Below are 22,952 nucleotides of genomic sequence, written 5' to 3'. Positions count from 1 at the left end.
GTTGGAACATCTCAAACAAGGACCAAACAGCTTAAATAAAGGCAGTTAGGCAAAACAGAGCACGGTCTTTCAGAGAACTGTAGGAAGTTTGGCAGAGTGGGAAAGAGTGTGGAGAGAAGAAGCTGGAGAGGGCCCATATCAAGTGGAACACAACCCAAGGGGAGTTTTCAGGATCAGTTTATTTAATTAATGAAGAGATTTAATTGGAAGACCAGTTAGGGTTATTAGAGTTATCAAGGTGAGAAATGATAAGAGGCTGCAACTAAGGTAGTTATATTTAGTAGGAATAGAGAGTAGGTAATTGATTTGAAATATAAGGAAGTGGAATTAGATGAGACTTGATGACCAATTCAAGAGGAGGAGGGAAAAGTCAAGAAAGCTTCCAGCTTTCTGTGTGGACCGTTTTCTCTTTACCAGGTATTATATAGATGGATGGAAGAGCAGATTGAGGGAAAAGATGATAAATTCAGTTTAATCTCCCCAAGCCAATAATAGCATATCCTTGAACACTCAGTCTATGAGTTATTAATAGAGAAATCTCCTTGGAAGGCTTGTCTCTTTGTTTTGATTGCACCCTCTGTGTATCTGCCTGTATCATAACACTTACCACACTGAATTATAGTCATTTGTTTACTTGTTCCTGCCTGCCATAGACTGTACGCTCTGTAAGGGCAGGGACAGTGGGACAGTGCCTTTCATTTCTTTATCTCCAGTTTGTAGCTCAGTGCATGTAGTAGGTATATCATATGTATTTGAGTTGAACTGAATTATTTGTAAGGCTGCTGTCAGGGAATAGGATGGGACTAAAATTTTAGTACATGCTCAACTTCTCTCTGGTGGTGGTGACAGTAAACTAATAAGTTGCTGAGAATACGAAAATGCTACTTAGTGTTTCCTTAGATTTTTAAAACAACTTACCTATACTTTTGAAATTGCCACTTTTTCAAGCCTCTCGTTTTGGGACTCCTACTACACATTATGTCTTTTGATTCTGATTAAACAGTTTCATAGGGCTCATTTTCTGTCACTAGATTCCTTCACTAGATCCTGCATATTCTCTAAAAGATGTTGCCACCCATTATAAGTGGTGTGAAAACAGTATCAGTGTAGTGAAAACAGTGTGTTTTCATTACAAAATGATAGACTGATTACACCCATTTACCCTCCCATACTTCTCACTTATAACTGAAAATGACAAAGCAGACCTACAAAAAAGAATGAATCATAACTATATTGAAAAACAGAAAAGGGAGGCTTTGAAGCCAGATTACCTATGTCTGAATCCAGGCTCTGCCATTTACCAACTGTGTGACTTTAGACAAGTTGCTTATTCTTTTTTTTTTTTTTTGCCTCAGTTTCCTCATCTGTAAAATTAGGATGATGATAATAGTATCAACCTCCTAAGTTTGTTGTGAGTATCAAGAGAGGTAATATGTGCAAAGCACTTAGAAGAGTTTTTACGTTTAGCCAATGTTTTTTTTTTCCATAATTGAAAACTTTTATTTATCAGAAACAAAGTCAGCCTAACAAGCCAAATTAATTGCCTTAACTCTAGCTTGTCAACTAGCTAAAGACCAGGATAACAAATATTTATACTGACAGTCTGTGTAGCCAACGTTGACTTAATGTTAGCTGCTGTCATTCTTGCTATTGTTATAAAATGCCAGCAAATTTGAGGAATTTCAGGGTAACAGAAAGCAGTTGGAATTCTAGTGATTGAGAACCAGAACAGAATAAAATGCAACCCCAAATAGGTACTCCTGCTGCACGCTGGAAATCAGATAATTTCCTAAAGAGCTCCTTTCCTGAAACTCAAGCCTAGAATCAGCAAGTGTAGGAGGAGGGAGCAGGTAGGGGTAAGATGGCACATCAGGGCAGGTAATTAAGGGACTGCCTTCAGAACTGTTATTTCGCCTACTTCTCTCCCTCCCTCCCTGGCAATGGCATTAGTTCTAAGATAAAGCTCTAAGAACAGTTCTTCAAGCAAAGTAGGGGATTTGTTTAGGGGAGGGTTGAACAGGCAGTGCTTTCATGGACTGGGATTGGAAAGGGTGTGCGCACAAAGCAGAGCTTTAGGTAATGGACCTCCACGATAGATTGGATGAGGAGGGTGGAGGGGAGGAGAAGAAAGCAAACTCCACCAAGGACTGATATACATTAAATGACCATGCTAGCAAAATGCAGCCTTCCTTATTTTAGAAAAACTGCTTTTTCTCCACTTCTAAAGAGAAACCTGTCTGTGAGTGTACCACTTACCTGAAGACACCCATAATCAAACACATCTCCCATTTGGAGGTTTGGAGACAGAGTAATACAACCGTGGAGGAAATTCATTATCTCTTAGAATACTAATCAATGTAGTACTTCACTTATTAATATGAATCAGTGATCAAGGCTTACCAGACATTTTAGGGAAACTAAACTTGTTCTGATCACAGCAGGTTTCCTCAGAGTCAAGAGAGAATTGGGTCCACAAATAAAAAGACAACTGCCATGCAAAAAAAAAGGAATGGTTAAGGAATTAGTTCCATATTGAAACTTGCTGAAATAAAGATGCAGTTGGAGGATTAAATAATACACAGGCTTAAGACCAATTTTTACAAAAATAAAGTAGAGGAAATTTACAGACCGTAAAGCAAGAGGACAAAAAGAGAAAGTACATGAGGAAAATTATACTTTGAGGGTAGATCTAAGTGATCCAGTATCCATTTTATAGTGTTACATAAGGAAAAACAGTGGAAGAGAGAAAATAAAGAAATAAAGAATATTTCCCTATGCTGAAGAAAGACTCTCGAATTTTCAAGTATAAAGGGCCCACCAAGGAACAAGCTAGAAAAATGTAAAAGCAAAAAGCATCTATCTGTACATTACTGAACTACTTATGATTCCAGAGTTAGAAAACAGGCTACATAGAAAGACTCAAGACAGATTTCTCACCTGCAACATAGTTTGCTAGAAGATAAGTGCCTTCAGTGTTCTGAGGGAAAATTATTTTGAACACAGAACTGTACCCAGCCTCACTAATATTTAAATGTTTAAATGGAGGTCAAAGTAAATAAGAACTCTGAAAGTTTATGAACACACCCTTTTTGAGAAAATTACTTGAAGAGGTGTTCCCAGTAAAATGAAAAACAAATCCAAGAAAGAGGAAGGTTTGGGCATAAGAAGCAGTAGTGTATAAAAAAAAAAGCAGGGGCTTCCCTGGTGGCGCAGTGGTTGAGAGTCTGCCTGCCGATGCAGGGGACTCGGGTTCGTGCCCTGGTCCCGGAGGATCCCACATGCCGTGGAGCGGCTGGGCCCGTGAGCCATGGCTGCTGAGCCTGCGCGTCCGGAGCCTGCGCTCCGCAACGGAAGAGGCCACAACAGTCAGAGGCCCGTGTACCGGAAAAAAAAAAAAAAAAAAAAAAAAAAAAAAAAAAAAGCAGAAAAACTTAAGAGTTGTGTCTAAATACAGGGACTGTGAAGCCTGGTATAATTGATAAGAAAAGTTTTCTAAATATATAGAAGAATAATGTAAATCTAGTATATGTGTATGTATATATATAACATTCTGTAACTAACATTTCAGATGATTTAAACAAACTGGGGATAGGAAGAAAGTAAAACTCTGCTAAAGATCTTATAATTTTTCATTTTAGAATTTCTAGGTATAATATATGCTTATTAAAATTCAAATAATATGGAAATATATAGGGTGAAAAATGAATGTCCTTATCTCAAGCATATATAACAAATTTGTATAAATCAATAAGAAAAAGACATCTCAGTACAAGAATGTATAAAAGGCTTGAGCAGCCACTTCCCAAAAGGATCAATCCAGTTGGCCAACAAACATGAGAATGTGCTCAACCTCACTAGTAATGGGATAGATGCATGTTAAAACCACAGTGAGCTAGGTCTACAAACTCACAGGAGTTGCTAAATTAAAAAGAATGATGATACTAATACTAAATATTTTGTAACCAGTTTGGCCTTTATCTGGCAAAGGTAAAGATTTCCATACATTATGACTCAGAAATTCCATTTCTACATTTATAGCCAACAAATATGGGCCCCTGTACACCTGAAAACATGTACAAAAATGTTTATAGCAGCATTAAGAGCCACCGATTTGAACAACCCAAATGTCCATTCACGCAACATAGACTGGATAAATTGTGGTATATATTCATACAAAGAAATACTATTTGGCAATGGAAATGAACAGACTACCTCTAACCCCAGCAATGTGGATGAATCTCAGAAACATGATTTTGAATGAAAGATCCCATAAAGGAAACATACTATATCATTCTATACAAATACACTTCAAAACTAGGCCCAAATAAACAATATTGTTTAGGGATGCATACTTAGGTATAATAAAGCTATTAAAAGAAAGCAGGTTTTATGATTGCCATAAAAATGAGGAAATAGGTTTCCTCTGGAAGTGAAGGAGGTGGGATGGGGAGGGTTGTGATCAAAAGGGGCAGGTAAGACGGCATCTGTGTGCTGGCAGTATTCTATTTTTTGACCTGGATGATGACGACATGTTACTTTACTGATAATTTGTTAAACTATACATTTATAATTATGTTCCTATACATGAGTTGTAGTTCACAATGAAAGAGGTTAAATTAAAAAAACAAGGTCCCATTTCGCATCTTTACTCCTCACCTTATTCCGCTTTCCAGAAGTAACCACTGTTAATAGCCAAAGTTCTTTCCAGACGTGGTTTACTCTGTTGTTAGAGACATACCAATTTATGGGTTTTTAAAAAATATTAGGGGTAATACTTTGTAGATCTCCCTAGGGAAAAAGGAAAGGAAAAAAGAAAGCTTGATTATTTCAGTAAAATTAGAAAAGTGGGAAAATGAAATCATAAGAAAGAATGGTTAAAATATATATATATATATGATGGCAGGGATAAATCTAAATAAAAATAGAAATTAAGATCAAATTGGGTTTATCTGTGGAATGTATTTAGTACTTTAAAAGGTTAAAAGAAACAGTTTGATTTTTCTGTTATCAAAAGCATTTAATAAAATTTGATTATCAGTGTGTTCATTTTATTAAAATGCATCAAGCTATACTCTTATGATATATGTACTTTTCTATACATACATTTTAATAAAGACTTTAGTTTAAACCATTCCTGGTTAAGAAAAAAATTTGCATCCAGGAATGAAAGAAATTTTATTTTACTGATAGACTATCTACAAGAAACCAATAGCAAATATATATAATAGTGAAACATTACCAGTATCATCATTAAAAATGTAAAAAACAAGACAAAAATGCCCATTATCATCTCCACTATTCAACCTTGTTCTGGAGGTTTCAGCCAATACAATGAAGAAAAAATTAAAAGGTACATATATTGGAAAGAAAGAGCTGAAAGTTGTCTTTAATAACAGGATGATATGATTGTCTGATGTAAAATTCAAGATAATTAATGGTAACTAATATTAGAGTTCAGAAAATTGGCTGGATAAAATTTAAACTTGCAAAGATAAATTACTTTCCTGTATATTAACAACAAGAAATTAAAAAATAAAAGATATCTATTCACAATTATATAGAAAATTATGAGGTACTTAGGAATAAAAAACAAGAAGAAAACAATGAAACTATACTGATGATATCAAAAAGATGAGGATAAATGGCTAGAGACTATATTTCTTCATGGGTCATCTCAAGTAAAATCCTCAAGAGACTTGCTTAAAATTTAGTTTTAAATTTTAGTCTGACATAATTTCAGACTTACAGAGAAGTTATAAGAATGGTAAAAAAATTGTCCTGTATTCACCCAGGTCCCCCAGATGTTAACATTTGATCACATTTGCTTTATCCTGCTCCCTCTCTCTCTCCTCTCCTCTTCCCTTTCTTCCCTTGCTATCTGTAATACATATGCATATACATATTGTTTTTCTGTTTGAACCACTTGAGATTAAGCTGCAGACACTATGCTCCTTTACCCCTAAATATTTTGGTGTTTGTTCCTGGAAAACAGATATTCTCTTATGTAACTGCAGAGCAAGTACCAAAATTGGGAAATTAACACTGTAAATAATGGATTAAATTAACATTATCATCAGATTTACAGACCTCATTTCAGATTTTGCCAATTATTCCAATAATGTCCTTTATAGTAAAATAAAGTCCCAGAATCATGTGTTGCATTCAGTTCTTAGGTATCTTTAGCCTTAATATTTTTGAACAGTAGGGACTTAGTCATATTGTAGAATTTCTTTTAGTTTGGGTTTGTCTTGTGTTTTTTCATGATTATGTTCAGCTTATACATTTTTGGCTGGAATACTACGGAAGTAATGCTGTGTTCATTTCACTGCACATGATGTTGATTTGTCCCTTTACTGGTGATGTTAACTTTGATCACCTGGATAAGATGGTGTCTGTCCAAGGGGCCTCTTACAGATTTTAACAAACTGATTCTAAAACCTAATGCAAGAGTAAATGGGGGAAAATAGCTAAGAAGTTTTTGTAAAAGAGTAACAAAGGGGAATTTGTCCTACTAGATGTTGATAGATACTTCAGAGCTTTCGTAATTAAAACGGTGTGGTAATGGTACAGGAATCAATAAATAAACAGTGGGACTGAACAGAGCCCAGAAGCCCAGGCTGATATGTAGTGACAGCTGTCTCCAGTATGCTTTGCTCAGCGCTTGAAACTAACTCATGGTAACACTAAAGTCTGTCAAAGCAAGTTTCTTTTACTGCTGCCAACTTAGATTTAAGATTACTCTGCCTTAAGAAGCCGGATCTTTATATATGAATCTCATACAGTGTATGGAGTCTCTGTGGTAGGAGATGCTTACATAACCAAGAATATTGTGTGCTGCTGTGGATGGATGGCCTTTGCCTGAGCAGCTTGGACTCTGGGAGTAGTAAAACGGTCTACGTACCAGTCAGGGATAGGAACCAGCTGGCCCAGTCTTCCCCGGCTTTCCTGTCCAGGCTTCCCTGTGTACAATAGAAGACCTGTCTTCTCAGGTAGAGGTAATGCTGGGCTTTATATTTGGAAAGAAGGGACCAGTTAAGTTAAACTGAATTTATCATTTAGGCTGTATGATATATATAACTAGTTAGTACTTTTAGCAATAAAGGTTTTAATTTTTTTTTACAATGGCCTTATCACAAATGTTTGATAGCACATCTAGAGGTGGCTACATCTTGTGATAGGCTTATTAAGCAAAAATGTTATATGCTACTTTATTTGCAAGCTTTCGCATTTAAGATTGTGTGATGTGTCTTGATTGTGTGCATTCTTAAAGAGCAATAGATTTTGTGTCCAAGGTGATTAGACCTGGATATTGGGATTTTATTAATTCTACTCTAGAACATGTCAATTTAGTACACGATAAAGATGGCATTTCAGTTCAGTGTAGAAGGGATGACTTTCCATAAGGGGTTTATGGACAATTGCCTATCCATTTTGCAGGAAATATTAGAGCCCTACCTCATAAAATACACAAAAATGTGTTCTGAATGTATTCAGGTTCTGAATATTAAAAATCAAAACTAAAAAATTGTTAGAAATAAATAAGAATAGTAATTTTATAATGATGCAGAGCTAAATGAGATGTAAAGCAAATGAGCCTTTTGTTGTTGTTGCAAAGGAGCCTTAAAAGAAAAGATTGAGAGATTCAATTACACAAAAACTTCCATATAGTAAAAGGTACCATAAACAAAATTAAAAGCCCAATAGCAGGCTGGAAGAAAGAAATAGAATAAATAAATAATTTCTACAAATCTGTGAGAAGAGAACACAATAGATAGGAAAGTGGACAGGGGATATGATCAGGCAATTCCTCAAAGAAGAAATACAAATGGGCCAATAAACATGTGAACTAGTAAAAATCAGGGAAATACAAAGTAACCTGACACCCATCAGATTGGCACAAACTAAAAAGGTTAAAGAGGGCATAAAGGAATAGGCACTACCATACACTATTGCTGGGGGTATAAATTGTTGCAGTCTTTTTGGAAAGCAATATGGCTCTATAACAATATTATATCTGTAACAATTTTTTGGGGGGGGGGCTGCATTGGGTCTTCATTGCTGTGCGTGAGCTTTCTCTAGTTGCGGTGAGCGGGGGCTACTCTTCCTTGTGGTGCACAGGTTTCTCATTGCGGTGGCTTCTCTTGTTGTGGAGCATGAGCTCTAGGTGCGCGGGCTCAGTAGTTGCAGCACGTGGGCCCTAGAGCGCAGGCTTAGTCGTTGTGGCACACGGGCTTAGTTGCTCCGCGGCATGTGGGATCTTCCTGGACCAGGGATCGAACCCGTGTCCCCTGCATTGGCAGGCAGATTCTTAACCACTGCGCCACCGGGGAAGTGCCCTATCTGTGTCAATTTTAAGTGTATATTCCTTTGACCCCAGAAATTCTGTTTCCAGAAATTTTTAGACATTTGCATATAAATCTACATAAAGAAAGCTTTGTTAGAAAATTATTTGTAACGGTAATAACATTGGCGCAACCTCATCATTGCCTTATCTCTGACAGCTTCTTTCTTCCTTTGGGCTGCAAACTAAAGCCCATGTCCCTGGTTACAGTAAACTCTGGCTTACTCCCTGGGGTAAAGAGCAAGTGTGCTCATCATTGTCACATGATGAGCACACTGAAGCAAAAAGATGGCTCAGTTACCACAGGTACATACTCCCTCAGCTGCATGTTCCCTTCTGGGTATTGAGTTCACCTCTGCATACAGGTTCAGTTTTTGTTTTGTTTGCGGTACACGGGCCTCTCACTGTTGTGGCCTCTCCCATTGCGGAGCACAGGCTCCGGACGCGCAGGCTCAGCGGCCGTGGCTCATGGGCTTAGCCGCTCCGCGGCATGTGGGATCTTCCCAGACTGGGGCACGAACCCGTGTCCCCTGCATCGGCAGGTGGACTCTCAACCACTGCGCCACCAGGGAAGCCCACAGGTTCAGTTTTAATTTTTGACTTCTGCATTTTCTAATTGGAGTTCCTCAATCAGGTAACCTAATTCTGTGGCTGATTTTATTAGTAGCGAGTACTTTTTAGGAAAGTGGGGTTTGCACATGGAGAATTTGGGACAAGATTCAGAGAACTACTTTAAGAATCTAAAACCCAGTTAAGTTTTGGTCAAGGTTGAGGAGCCTATGCTATATTCTTTATAATGAAAATTAATGTGTAGTCTCCGTGACATTAACCCTGATAAATCCCCATGATTTATTCAAAATAAAATATGGCTTTCTAATATGTTAGTCACTCTTGGACTATAAATATGTACAAAGAAATCTTTAGTTACTGACTAAAGAGAAAGAATAGATACCTCTTTACTCCTAGCTATAAGACTTCTTGACAGGATGTTTAATATTTATCATACGTTGATCAGATGCTCTTTACCCAGCAGTTTAATTTGCATAGATAATGGCATTATTTACAGAAGCCAGCAATTGAGCTAGACAGGCGCTTTTGATAGACATATTATGTGAGCCACAAAACTTTAAATTTTCTAGTAGCCACATGAAAAAAGTAAAAAATAGGTGACATTAATTTTTATTTGACTCAAGAGATCAAAAATGTCATTTCAACCTATATTCAGTTATAAAAATCAGTAACTTTACATTTATTTTTGGATACTAAGTGTTTGAAATCCAGGGGGTATTTTACATTTAAAGCATAGCTCAGTTTGAACCAGCCTTAGTTCAGATGCTCAGGAGTCATATGTGGCTAGTGGCCACTGTGTTGGACAGCGCAGAACTAGACTGTAAGCTGCAGAGGACAGAAAGAGTAATGGTCTTACCGTTGTATCCTCAGCAACTAGTACAGTACCTGGTATGTAGAGGCGTCCAGTAATATTTTTGGCTTAATGAATGAATGAATGAGTGGGTAAATATAAAATCATCTTTCATTGACTCCTCAACCTTTAATCCATGTGAGTTACATTTGTCAAAAATAGTTGGCAGTAAACTTAGAATGGAATGTCTTCTCCGTTGTACAGTCGTTTAGAGAAAATCCTGGAATATACTGTATCTCTTTTCATATTTGCCCAAAAGCAGTTTCAAAAAGTATCTTTTGGCTCCAGGTAATAAAGCAAATGACATTATAGAGATTCTTAGAGTTCCTGTCTGTTGACCATAGCAACTCTGTTTTTTTTTCTTAAAATTTGTCTTGCTAATTCTTAGAAACATTTGTGTTTTGAGAAGACCATTGCATAATCCAACCCCTGTCCCCAAAATTGTATCTCTGTTAAGCACAATATCAAAGTCCACTGAGAGCTCTACACTGTTTTGATCATCCCTGTTACTGTTAACTTTGACCTGAAGTTAGTATCAGTGAAACTTCTAGTGTCTGTTATATATCTGTTTTAGGTGTTGTGGGTGATACAGGCTAATTGGTATACATGATTTTTGCCCTTTAGAAACTTAGAATTATTTGGAGAAGAAAAATAAATATTAACTAAATGAGTAGAGAAAAATTAAATTTGTAAATTTGTTCAGTGTTTTCTGTGTGCCTTAGGTTTGGTAATAGAAAGGTGAATGCAAATAATTCCCCTTCCCTCAAATAGCTTATAGCCTCCTGGGAAGATACATATATTATTAACCAATAAACATTTTAACATAATAGCAAGTATAATAAATCTGTAAAGTACAGGAATAATAATCCATTCATACAAATGAAGAAGTTGAGACTCAGTGAGGGTCAGTGACTTGCTCAAGGAAGCAGTTAGAAAGAACCTGGATTCAAATCTAGATATTTGTAGAAGTTATTGCTCTTTCTTCCACACCACGTTTTCTGTGTTTCAAGATTTTTAGAAAGAGAAACTGAGTTCACTTGAGGTAAATCACAGCTTGTGAGTAAATTTCCTAAGTGATTATAGTTTGCCTAAAATTATATTTATTATGTATTTACATAGTTATGGTGTAATCGTCTTATTAATTGTCCATGTCTGTCTTATTATTTGAGTGGTATGGTACTGAATTGTAAGGGCTGTAGGTTTTTTCTTTTTTTGGCCGCACTGCGTGGCTTACAGGATCTCAGTTTCCCGACCAGGGATTGAACCCAGGCCATGGCAGTTAAAGCCCAGAGTCCTAACCACTAGGCCACCAGGGAACTTCCAGGCATTGAAGGCTAGGTAGACCAGGCCAAGAGCTAAGGGAAGGACTCGGCTTTCTAGGCAGAGAGACAGACGTAAACAGGCAGGAGTGTGAGGGATCAGGATCAGGAAAGGCTCTGAATTGCTGTTTGAAGACTTCAAACTTGAGCAGTAAGGAGCCATCAAAGATTCTCAGGACCAACAGGTTGGAATTAAGTGATTGGGTGATTCGTGGTTTGTTCGTTTGGTTTTTAGTTTTTCTAGCTCTGTGCAATTTCTTTTCAGTTCTTGTTTAAAAGCATACCGTAGGAAGTGGGATTTTGATTTAAAATATAAGTATGTGAGGCCTATATTAGGCTGGTAATAAATGTTTATATAACAAATGTTTATTAGGTGTCCAGCATTGTCATAAATATTATACTAGTATCTCTTCCTAATATATGAAAGTAGATAAATCTGTAGGATAACAGATGACCATAGTAGCTTATTCCATCCAGTGTGTATTTAAGCATCTTTGGTTCTGTAGCTATATAAGGGTTTGTGTAGACTGGTGTAAAAATTGTAAGGATAATAGAAGTAATATAAATTCCAGGGTTTTTTACTCTAAAATAATCTTGAAGTAACTTTTAGTAAACTAGCTGACATAATTTAAACTTCAGAAAGCTTACAAATACAAATTGTAGAAATAGCTTTTTTTTTTCTTTTCTTTTGGCTGTGCAGCTTGTGGGATCTTTAGTTCCCTGACCAGGGATTGAACCCGGGGCCCCAGCATTGGAAGCACCGAGTCCTAACCACTGGACCACCAGGAAATTCCCTGAAATAGCTTTTCTCAGTAAAGTTCTTAATAGGATGAAAGATGCTCTTTGAGATAAATACAGGGATATTCTTTGTTAACTACCATAATGTCTGGAGTGGTATTTAAATTCCAGACATTGCTATAACTCTTTGAAAGCCAGTTTTCTTTTTAAGTGTATAATTATATATTGTGGAAAAATCACAGGTTTTATGTATGTGTATTTTTATTTATACATGACTCATTCACATTTGTGATTATATTTATGTAGTTCTCTAATATTTTCAGTTTAATTTCGTTGGCCTGTGTTTTCTTCTCCTCTAAGAAAATAGAAAATCTGTCCTTTTAGCTTTTGGATTATTAAACCCCTCCGCCTTATTTTCTTGAAAACTCCAAGTTACCAGCCATTTTCTCAAGTTTATGATGCTATTTTGCCTCCCTTGGGAAAAATCTTTTTACAGTTATCAAAATCTGAAAATAGTCCTATGAAATAGAAATGGAGACTAGCTCCTTAAAATCCTAAGTAGTATGTGTGAATGTATAAAATAACCTAAGTAAATAAAAAGTACATCCACATTATAAATTTTCCCTGATTTCCTTTTAAAGATAAAATGTTTGTTGCCAAATTTTGTTTGTGCTTTTAATGTGCTGGGTCATCTGTGGAAAGCTGTCCTCTTCTCTCCTAGGCCACAGACCTCCACCAGCACGAAGCGGACATCGTTGTGTGGCAGATAATACCAATCTGTATGTGTTTGGAGGTTATAACCCAGATTATGATGAATCAGGAGGGCCAGATAATGAAGACTATCCTCTCTTCAGGGAGCTTTGGAGGTATCATTTTGCTACAGGAGTATGGCACCAGATGGGCACAGATGGCTACATGCCCCGAGAGTTGGCATCTATGTCACGTGAGTGCCAGCAGTTCTGAACTTTAGACTTTATGAAATGTCTGAGAGGTCTGGCTCAGTGTCACATGTTTTCCTTGTTAATAATGTTTAATAATACTAAATCATAATAGTAATATAATTAAACCCTGTTAATGGATAGACTCTTACTGTGATAATACTGTGTCAATGCTATAGCATGGTGATTCAGAATCAATTGTGAGCTGGATAGTCCTGAGTTCGAACTTAGCTGTATGTCATTTTTTTTTTTTTTTTTTTTTTTTGTGGTACACGGGCCTCTCATCGTTGTGGCCTCTCCCGTTGCAGAGCACAGGCTCTGGACGCACAGGCTCAGCGGCCATGGCTCACGGGCCCAGTCGCTCTGCAGCACGCGGGATCTTCCCGGACCGGGGCACGAACCCGTGTCCCCTGCAACGGCAGGCGGACTCTCAACCACTGTGCCACCAGGGAAGCCCAGCTGTATGTCATTTACTTGACAGATGATTTTTAGCTTCTAGTTACTTACCTATAAAATGGAATTAATAATATCTCAGAGGGTTCAACATAAACTATCGTATATATGCTAGGCAAAATGTAGTAGAAGATCAACAAATGGGGTTTGCAGCTCTTGAGCAAAGTACTTCACATGTGGTATCTGTTTAATCCTCACAACATCTCTATGATGCCAACACTGGAATTATCGCCATTGTACAGATGAGGAAACTGAGGCTTTAGAGAGGCCCGAAGGGCAGTGGCTGTGAGTGCAGGCTCTGGAGCCAGACTGCCTGGGATTGAACCCTAGCTTGGCAAGGTTCTTTTTAGGAAACCTTCAACAAATTATTTAAACCTCTCACCACTTCTATTTTATCATCTATAAAAATGGAAAAGATAATAATAGTTCCTACCTCATAGGGTTGTTGGGAAGATTAATTTAGAGAGATTAAATAACTTTCCTGAGGTCACACGAGACTTTAAACCCAGCTCTCACGGGCACCAGAGCTCATGCTGTTGACTCTTACACTACATCAATTGAATAATTGGTTTAAAAAAAAAAAGTCACTGAAATAATACAGTAGCAGTATTTTCAGAATATTTGCCATCAGAGAGAGAAAAAGTATATACAAGTGTGTGTGATGACAGGAGCAGAAAGTTACTAGCAGGATATTCGTGTTCTTTTTATCTGGTGGAGGATTAAGATGACAGAAACTATAATTTAAAATGTAGAGATCATTCCCCTGGCAAAAACCGAATGATCCTTTTATCCCTTCATCCTGAGTCCCACTGGGTCTTTGCTAAGGCAGTGATGATCCTTCATTTTCTTTTGCTTTACTGTGTACTTGAACTGTGTTAAGCAGCAGTGGTGGATTGTAGTTCATATCATTCTGTATTGTTATATACAGTGTTTCATGCATTTCACAATACATGTCACATATCAAACAGTGAGCTATGTGAAATAGTGTGAATTAGATCTTTTTCTGTAAAACTTTGTAGTAGTTATATGTCAGTGGTTTGAGCTATCTTCTGAAAGTATTAAAGCAGACATTTTTGAGTTTCTCAGATTTTCTGGGTTAATGTGGGAACACATTGCAGGTAGCCAGTACAAAAATGAAATTTGTGCTTCTCCTTTCCCAGTTGTGCTGCATGGAAACAACCTGTTGGTGTTTGGAGGAACAGGCATCCCATTTGGTGAGAGCAACGGCAATGACGTCCATGTCTGTAACGTGAAGTATAAGAGATGGGCTTTACTCAGCTGTCGGGGGAAGAAACCCAGTCGTATATATGGACAGGTACCAATCTATAGCCAGTCATTGTGGATGTATTTGTTCAGATTTTCTAGTTCCAGGAACAATGTCAGCATATTTATATTGCCACCAATTTTTGTTAATGGAGAATAAATTCATTGTGGTTACTATTTGATATTTCAGTTCTGATGTGAAATTGTAGTTTGTAAATCTGGTTGCTTGCATTCTTCTTTCCTTTTTTCCCCCTTACTCTGTTTCTGATTAAGATCAATGATCTAGACCTGTATGGAGGTTTCTATAAATGTCAGGACCTCACCCACCCCCAATGAGAGATTTGGCTATTTATGGCCCAGGTCCTATCGTCTTTAGAGTGTTATGATGCTTTGAAGAGCTTTCTAACCTAAGTAATAGGGTAGATGATCCCTATCTACTGAGTCCCACTGGGTCTTTGCTAAGGCAGTGATGTTAAGAGACTTTTATACAGATCTGAGCTAAAACACAGATTATATAGAAATTAGTTTCCAGTTAGGTTCTAGTGCTTCAAACCTTAGGTTTGAACATTTGTATCTAAAAAGGTAGGAAAACAACTCACCATACTTCAGGGACCCTTTGAGAGTAATGGGCTAAGCTTAAAACAACCAAAGCTGTGGCTTCTTTCTCAACTAGCACTGGCTGGCACTGGTACTGATACATAGCTTCTGAACTATGTGTGAGGCACATACTGGATGACCATATCCCACCACAGGAGGCATTTAAACTCTAATAAATTACCATAACAATAGCAAAACTTACACTGAGAAGAGTCTGGTGGAAAATGTCAAGTTTGGGGGACTGCCACCTCTAGACTTCTTACTTAAGGGATTCTGGTGCCTTATTTTCATATTTGCTCCTTCTCCTTAAGGGCATTTTTCTTCAGACTGCTTAGAAAGTGAAGCAGCTTTCAGTGGAAATGCTCATGTCCATGATCTATAAATTCTTTGGTTGGCTAGGACCCCTAAGGATCATCTGACGCCCTTTGCCTATCTAGATAGAACTTTCTTTCCAGTTGAGCAAAGGTAACTTTTCTAAAAATAATCTCTGTTTCTCTAAAATCTTTAGTCCTTTTTAAGGGTCTGATTTTTAGAAAGTTAAAAAATACAAGAAAATTTCATAAAACCTGATTTGGGGATATCTAATAAGGTTACATTCTTCAATCAAGTGTTAACGAGGAAGTCTCGTTCACCTTTCCTCATTATCCAGGCCATGGCTATCATCAATGGCTCCCTTTATGTCTTTGGAGGGACAACTGGCTATATTTACAGCACAGACCTGCACAAATTAGATCTCAGTACCAGAGAGTGGACACAACTGAAACCAAACAACCTATCCTGTGATCTACCAGAAGAGAGGTGAGATTCTAGGATTAAAGCATATTTATTCTTTCTTGCTAAGATTTTACTCTTTTTTCAGAATATTGGCAGTATGGTTTGAAGAAGACCCTTTGGCCTGGTTAAAATAGCTAACTGGCTGTTAGATCCCAGTTCAGCATTAAAGAAGGATCTTCTGGTGAGGGAATGATATCTCCCTCTGAATTAAAGAATTTTTTTCCTGTTATTTCCTCTTGTACTTCAGTTTTCCTGCATTAGGAAAATAGTGAAACCAGTGGTAACAATTGTAACTAAATTTCATATTACAGGCAAAATAATTACATTCTAGTTACTTTTTGATTTCCCTTCTTAACTTGCATATTAGGATTCTTTGGCTCATTTGCTTACAACCGTATCCCCAGTAAGAGCACAGTGCCTTGCCCGTAGTGGTACTCAGTGAGTGTTGGTTGGATGGATGGAAGAAAGGAAGGGAAGGTCATTTATTTTAAGTGCTCTGTTAAACACTCAAACATCACATGATTCTCTTTAGTTGCCTTCTAGTAGCAGTCGTAGATCTTTCACTTTTTTTTTTTCCTAGTAGCAGTTGCCTCTTCTTAGAATTAAACTCACTGGAAAACTTAAAGAGGTTTTTTTGCCCTCTAGTTTAAAAGCAAAGACAGTAAATAATTTTTTATTCACTGTTTAGACTATTATGTCTTTGTTGCCTTTAAAAAAATGACACATGGGTGCCAAGGAAGACTTATTTCTATTGTAGTATCTTAGTGGGCTGATTATTGCAGAACTACCATGAGAGGACTTGGGAGCTGGCTTTGTATGGGGAGCAATTTTGATGTAATTTATTTTATCAGCACTGGGGCCTCCAGGGAAAGGAGGAAATAGATTGTTTTCAAAGCATTTTCACATGGTTGCCTTCTTTGAATCATCTTATGGACATATTATAACTTGTTTCAGCTTTTAGCTAGACTGCTTGGATAAAAGTTCTGGTAGGTGTTTCATATTATATTCATAGTTTTATGTAGCATAATTTTTCTGATATTTTTGTATCTGTTAAATAAGTGTCTTAATTTGAAAGCCCATAGTCTAAGCTTTCTAATTAAATGTAGGCAGATCACTTTTTAAAACTGTAATAATTTCCCCCCTTATACAAAGTTATCACAAAAAGATGATAGAAAATCTAGAAAATACCAATAAGCAAAATGAAGAAAATAAAAAGCAAAATCTAAACTCAGGGATAACCAGGGTTAACATTTTGCATGTATCCTTATAGTCATTTTCTGTGCATATTTGTATATCTATAAATTCTTAGTAGGATTATAGCCTATCTGCTCTTATATAACTGATTTTTTTTTTTCAGTTAATGACATGAAAAGAAGTTCTCAGTATATTAACCATCCTCTGTTCCTACATTCTTATTGGTTGCATGCTAATCCATTTTTTATATATTGTATAATTTATTTAACCAATTCACTATTATTAAACATTTGGGTTATTTCCAATAATTTATTATTATAAATAATGATGCAATAAAAAGTCTTGCAGCCAAATCTTAGGTAGATCATTTTTCCCATAATTATAAATGTATTTTATTGTATATTTTCAGATACAGACATGAAATTGCACATGATGGGCAGAGGATTTACATCTTGGGAGGTGGTACTTCTTGGACAGCTTATTCCTTAAACAAGGTATATTAAAAAAGAGAGAGAGAGGAAGAAGGCTAGAGAGAGGCATGTGTTATACTAAGCATAATAAGTAACAATTCTGTTACTGTAGATATTGTAATTTTAAGCAGTTTCTTCATCAACACCTATTTTGTGTTAGATGCTCTTTATAAGGTTGAACTCTGTGCCCCTGATATGCTTTCCAGTTGACAGTTGCATAATCACACACTGAAAATACTTTATTAGAATTATCTCTTTATGCTAGATGAGAAAAGACATTAAAAGAAAGATAATAGTTGGTTAAATGGAGCAACTAATTAGATTTGGAACCAGGATTCTCAGAATGTCACATCCCTCTCATTGTCAGTGCTGTGTATCTAAAAAGAACAGGCATGTTTAGGACTGCACATCACTACCTTTAGAAAGCTGCGTTCTGAAGGGCTTTTATTCATCTGTCTCTGTGGCATTTCTAAATCCATATGTCCCAGGGGAAATCTGTAGGCCTCAGAGCTCCTGATTGGGAACCTTAATGGTCTTTTTCAAGTTTTGTCAAAACTGCAGTTCCGTGTTTTCTTACCAACACTTGCTTTCTTCTGTTATAAAAATGATACATGTTCATTGTAGAAAATGTGCAAGTTGCAGAATTCCAACTTTTTTCTTCATTCTTTTCTATGATTTAAAAATAATAAAATTATGTATGTGCTTAATTTTCAATTGCTTCATTTAATGTTTTGCCTTATATTAGAATTAGGAAAGATCAGAGAATAGCAAAGGAAAAGAAGGCTTTTCAACCAAGAGTATGTTTGTACAGGCTGTTACGAAAAATCCAGTTTTCAGGCTAGCTAAAATTTTTTGTGTATCCTCTTTTTTTCTTTTCTCTCCAAGATTCATGCATATAACCTTGAAACGAATGCATGGGAGGAAATTGCAACAAAACCCCATGAAAAAATAGGTAAATTTAAAATATTGATTCATTTATCTTTAATAAATGTATTTTATAGTTTTACTTGTTCTGAAAGAGAAAAAGTAATTTTATTGCATTATATGAGAAGAAAAATATCTGTTAAATTGGTATTAGAAATTACTTGTGGGACTTCTCTGGCGATCCAGTGGTTAAGACTCCAAGCTTCCACTGCAGGGCACACAGGTTCGATCCCTGATCTGGGAACTAGGACCCCGCATGCTGTGCGGCGTGGCCAAGAAAAAAAGAAAAGAAATTACTTGTATTCCTTAGCCCAATTATTATTCTTCCTCAGCAACTGAGCAGAGACTTTTATTTTTTTTATTTCATTTTTTAAAAATTTATTTATTTTTGGCTGCATTGGGTCTTCATTGCTGGGCACAGGCTTTCTCTAGTTGCAGCGAGCGGGGGCTACTCTTCGTTGCGGTGTGCGGGCTTCTCATTGCAGTGGCTTCTCTTGTTGCGGAGCACAGGCTCTAGGCACGTGGGCTCAGTAGTTGTGGCTCACGGGTTCTAGAGCGCAGGCTCAGTAGTTGTGGCGCACAGGCTTAGTTGCTTCTCGGCATGTGGGATCTTCCCGGACCAGGGCTTGAACCCGTGTCCCCTGCATTGGCAGGCGGATTCTTAACCACTGTACCGCCAGTGAAGCCCATGAGCACAGACTTTCAATGGGGATTGGTGAATTCTGTGGAAGAGGGGAAATCTGGGAAGGATAAAAGTAGGCCCTTAAATCAAGATCTACCTGTCTCTTTGTGGGTAAAAGGGCTTGGGAAAGCCACTAGTAACCCCTGCCCACTGACCTCACTTTGTTTTCCTGACACCTTAACATTATATCATTATGATGAAACTTATGATGGCTTTATTCTAGTGTGAAATAAGGCAGGATTGGAAGGACTAGTCAATGTTTGCTTTAATGCAAAACAAAGGGATTGTTTTAAGCAAGTTATTCATAGTATGTCTTTTGCTGTGTCGGATCACCATTACTCCCAGTCTTTCTGTGAATAATGGAATTTCTGTATTTATGTGTTTGGCAGGTTTTCCTGCAGCCCGAAGGTGTCACAGTTGTGTTCAGATAAAAAATGGTAAGGATTTTAAATAACAGGCTGGTTCCATTTTTGTAATTGTACATACTGAGATTATTTTATTTCTTAATGATAACTCTTTAAAAGAGGCATAACTTTGGGGAGAGTCTATTTCTTTTAGTTTAGACTTAAAGGGAAATCCACAAAGTTCTGCATCTCTCAGCAATTTTCATAAAGTAAACGAATGTATTGTTTGGGTTCCCTCAGTTATCACAGAACTCAAAAATAAGTGATAAATAAGCTTTTACTCTACCACCTAGTCGTTCAGCACCCCGCCTCAACAGATGTCTCTGGTTTTGGTGGGTAACACTAATAATCCTGACATACAGTAGAAACCTTGGTAGACATTGTATTAAAATTGTAATCGCTCCTTCAGAGTGTTATTTCATAAGGTTTATTCTCTTCTCTATCTGATACCAGATAGAACTCTTAGCTCATTCTTTGGCCATATTACAACACAAGCATTGTATGGCTTCAGAAAGCAGCTGCAGCTACTTTATCTGAGTGTGATAAATGACTCCTCTTTGGACAACCATCCTGTCTTTTAATTTACAGCTTATTTTATAGTTGGATATACCACCTTACATTTTTGGAGGGGAGGAAGGTGTGTGTAAATGAGTTTGATAGCCTGTATCCTTTCAGCAGCTTAGTTCAGATTTTACTAGGATTATGCTGCCATCTCTAGTACAGAGGCGCTTTTTATTATGCTTCTCCTCTTTGGACAAGATTTATAGATAGTGGCGTTGTTCAGCTTTGCCTCTCTAAGAACGGATCCATAGCCAGAAAAGTTTTTTTTAAAATCCTAGCCAGAAAAGTTTCCAGTATATTTTATAGTTTAATTGTATTGACTTAAACTTGATCTAGATTTTTTTTTAAAATCCTAGCCAGAAAAGTTTCCAGTATATTTTATAGTTTAATTGTATTGACTTAAACTTGATCTAGATTTGAGTTAACACATGTATTCATTTGGTTCTTTGAGTCCAGGCACCATACAAATGGAATTCAGCTATAGTTGTGGGCATTTAGCTTGAAGGTTCACATAGCCTTTGTTACTTGTTGTCTACTTAGTTATAACTAACTGACTTTATAAAAACAAAAAGAACAACAAGAACAATAATAAAAAAAAACCCTTTGATTTTGGGAAGGTTTTGTTCCTGACATAAATAACTGGTACAGGTCAAATGGGACTTCAAACTGTCCTCTTTGGGCTGAAGAAAGCTTGGAAAAACCTCTTTTGTGCCCCCAAACTGCACACTGCAGGTTAATTGTCTAAGTAGAGAATGTTTGTCTCTATGGGCAGAAAAATGTCTGTCCTTTTCAGGATGTTATTTAAAAGAAGAGTTTGCAGCCTGGTGGCCTGCAGATGTGTTCTTTTTGGCTCATGTGTGTATTACAGTTTTTGAATTAGTAGCCAATACTTAAAAATCAAAATGTTTCACTTTTCAAAAAATCTGGATTTCCAGTGTCTTTTAAAAAATTGGAAGATCTGGCAGTTGCTGACCCTAAGTCCTGCATGGCATCGATGAGCTGGAGCTGCATCGCCATCTTCCTCGTTAGAGCATGTGCACTCCTGTTTGTTCCCTGGACCTATTTGTTTATTTTCCCTGAACCTTCTTGCTCATTCACTTCCTATGCCTGGCACCTGTAGTTGAGAACCTAGACATGAAGCTTCCTCAGAGGCTTGCATTCTTAGCCCTAGCAAAGATCCCAACATAGTGTCCGAACTTTAGTGAGGGACAGGACAGCAGCATGAGCGGCCCACCAGCTGGAGTCCTGTATGGTATGGGGACTGAACTGGTCCCGTGTCATCTAGCCGTGAGAGCTACTACAGGACATGCTGTCACCGTGGCCCTTTTCCTTTGTGTGATTTTGGCTTTCTCTTTTCCTGATAGATGTGTTTATTTGCGGGGGCTATAATGGAGAAGTGATCCTGGGAGATATCTGGAAGCTGAATCTGCAGAGTTTTCAATGGGTAAAGCTCCCAGCTACCATGCCAGAGCCAGTTTATTTTCACTGTGCAGCTGTTACACCAGTAAGCTTTCATTTTCGTATCTTTTTTATGTAGTTGCAGATGATAAGGAGATATTTTTAGACATATAGCAAGAAAAGAAGATTCTGATATTAGCAAAGCTTGGATTAAGAATGTGTTTTTAAAACCTTTCTTCCAAAGCTAGCTCTTCCTCTGAGAAAAGGGGAGAAAAACCATCATAATACAAGCTTAAAAGAGCAACATAAATGTAAAAGCAATGCTATATGTGGCATTCACGCCCTGACAGTGACATCAAAGGTGTTTCCTGGGAGGGCAGAACAGTTTTACCCCCAAGATGCCATGTTATTGAAGATTCTACTAGTTTCTTGAATGCAAAGACCTTTATTTCCACCTTGTACCCTAGTACTGGACACAGGGGATGCCTAATATAGTCTTAGTTTACCGTTGTTGGAGTTCTTGTTGAAGTAAAACCAGCCTCTTGCTTTTCCCTTAGTAACTCGTTCAGTATCTAAGCCTTTCTTGATCTCTGCACCGTGTTGGGATCAGTGAGAAACTTTTCTGTTTCCTGTTGTCTAATTCAGCCTACTATGAACTTTTTGGCTGAATCTTCAGCGTAAGTACCTGTTTCTCTCCCATGTGAATTTATCCTCTTTTGACTGCCATTTGTTCATAGGCTGGTTGCATGTACATTCATGGAGGAGTGGTGAACATCCACGAAAATAAACGGACTGGGTCGTTGTTTAAGATCTGGCTGGTGGTTCCTAGCCTGCTGGAACTGGCGTGGGAGAAGCTGCTTGCGGCCTTCCCCAACCTAGCAAACCTCTCCCGGACACAGCTTCTGCACCTTGGACTCACACAGGGACTCATCGAGCGCTTGAAATGAGGATTTCTGGACTGTTCATTGATACTGGAAATGTTAATTTAAAGAGACTCCTTTATTTATGGGCAGTGTAGAATGTGCTACAGAGAGGATTGGTTACCCTGATCAAGGCCTTATTCAGAAAATACATCAGATGCCTTTCTGTAAATTGTTTTAAGTTTATGGAATCTCACTTTCCCTCGTGCTTTTTTCTTTGCTTCTCTCCCTTCTGCCCCAGTACACACACACATACTCACATGCTCCCTCTTCCTTGATGGAGTTGAGGGAAAGTCTGAAAGTACCTTAATAATGTTATGAATTAAGATAAGATAAAGAAAATTTTAAAGGAACTCTAAGGATATGACCCTGTCAGGCAGTGCTCTATAAATTAAAGCAACATCATCAATAAAAACAAAAATAAAATTAAAAAAATTAAATCCAGCAACAACAACAAGAAGTTTTGGGGATAGAACAAGAAGGCTAACCTTGAGACTCTTGCAGATTATAGGGAAAGCTAGATGTTTAACTTCCTGTTTTCAAAGGTACATCTAAC

General features: G+C 37.3%; 1 protein-coding gene across 2 annotated transcripts in view; it reads left to right on the top strand.

Moving 5' to 3' along the window:
* Positions 1 to 22,568, top strand: part of KLHDC10 (kelch domain containing 10) — a 53,263-nt gene extending 30,695 nt beyond the window's left edge. For both annotated transcript variants that reach the window (XM_024762805.1, XM_024762796.1), the window contains 8 exons: positions 12,540 to 12,761; positions 14,370 to 14,524; positions 15,719 to 15,867; positions 17,447 to 17,531; positions 18,393 to 18,459; positions 19,503 to 19,550; positions 21,443 to 21,582; positions 22,214 to 22,568. In XM_024762805.1, the coding sequence (XP_024618573.1) occupies positions 12,540 to 12,761; positions 14,370 to 14,524; positions 15,719 to 15,867; positions 17,447 to 17,531; positions 18,393 to 18,459; positions 19,503 to 19,550; positions 21,443 to 21,582; positions 22,214 to 22,423 (1,076 nt within the window). In that variant the 3' untranslated portion in view covers positions 22,424 to 22,568. The remainder of the gene's footprint in view (positions 1 to 12,539; positions 12,762 to 14,369; positions 14,525 to 15,718; positions 15,868 to 17,446; positions 17,532 to 18,392; positions 18,460 to 19,502; positions 19,551 to 21,442; positions 21,583 to 22,213) is intronic.
* Positions 22,569 to 22,952: the final 384 nt, after the last annotated feature.

The sequence above is a fragment of the Neophocaena asiaeorientalis genome, unplaced genomic scaffold (assembly GCF_003031525.2).
Source record: "Neophocaena asiaeorientalis asiaeorientalis breed wild unplaced genomic scaffold, Neophocaena_asiaeorientalis_V1.1 scaffold681, whole genome shotgun sequence".
NCBI classification, from domain to species: Eukaryota; Metazoa; Chordata; class Mammalia; order Artiodactyla; family Phocoenidae; genus Neophocaena; species Neophocaena asiaeorientalis.
Note: the sequence above shows the minus strand (reverse complement) of the source record. Positions and strands in the feature narration are given on the sequence as shown.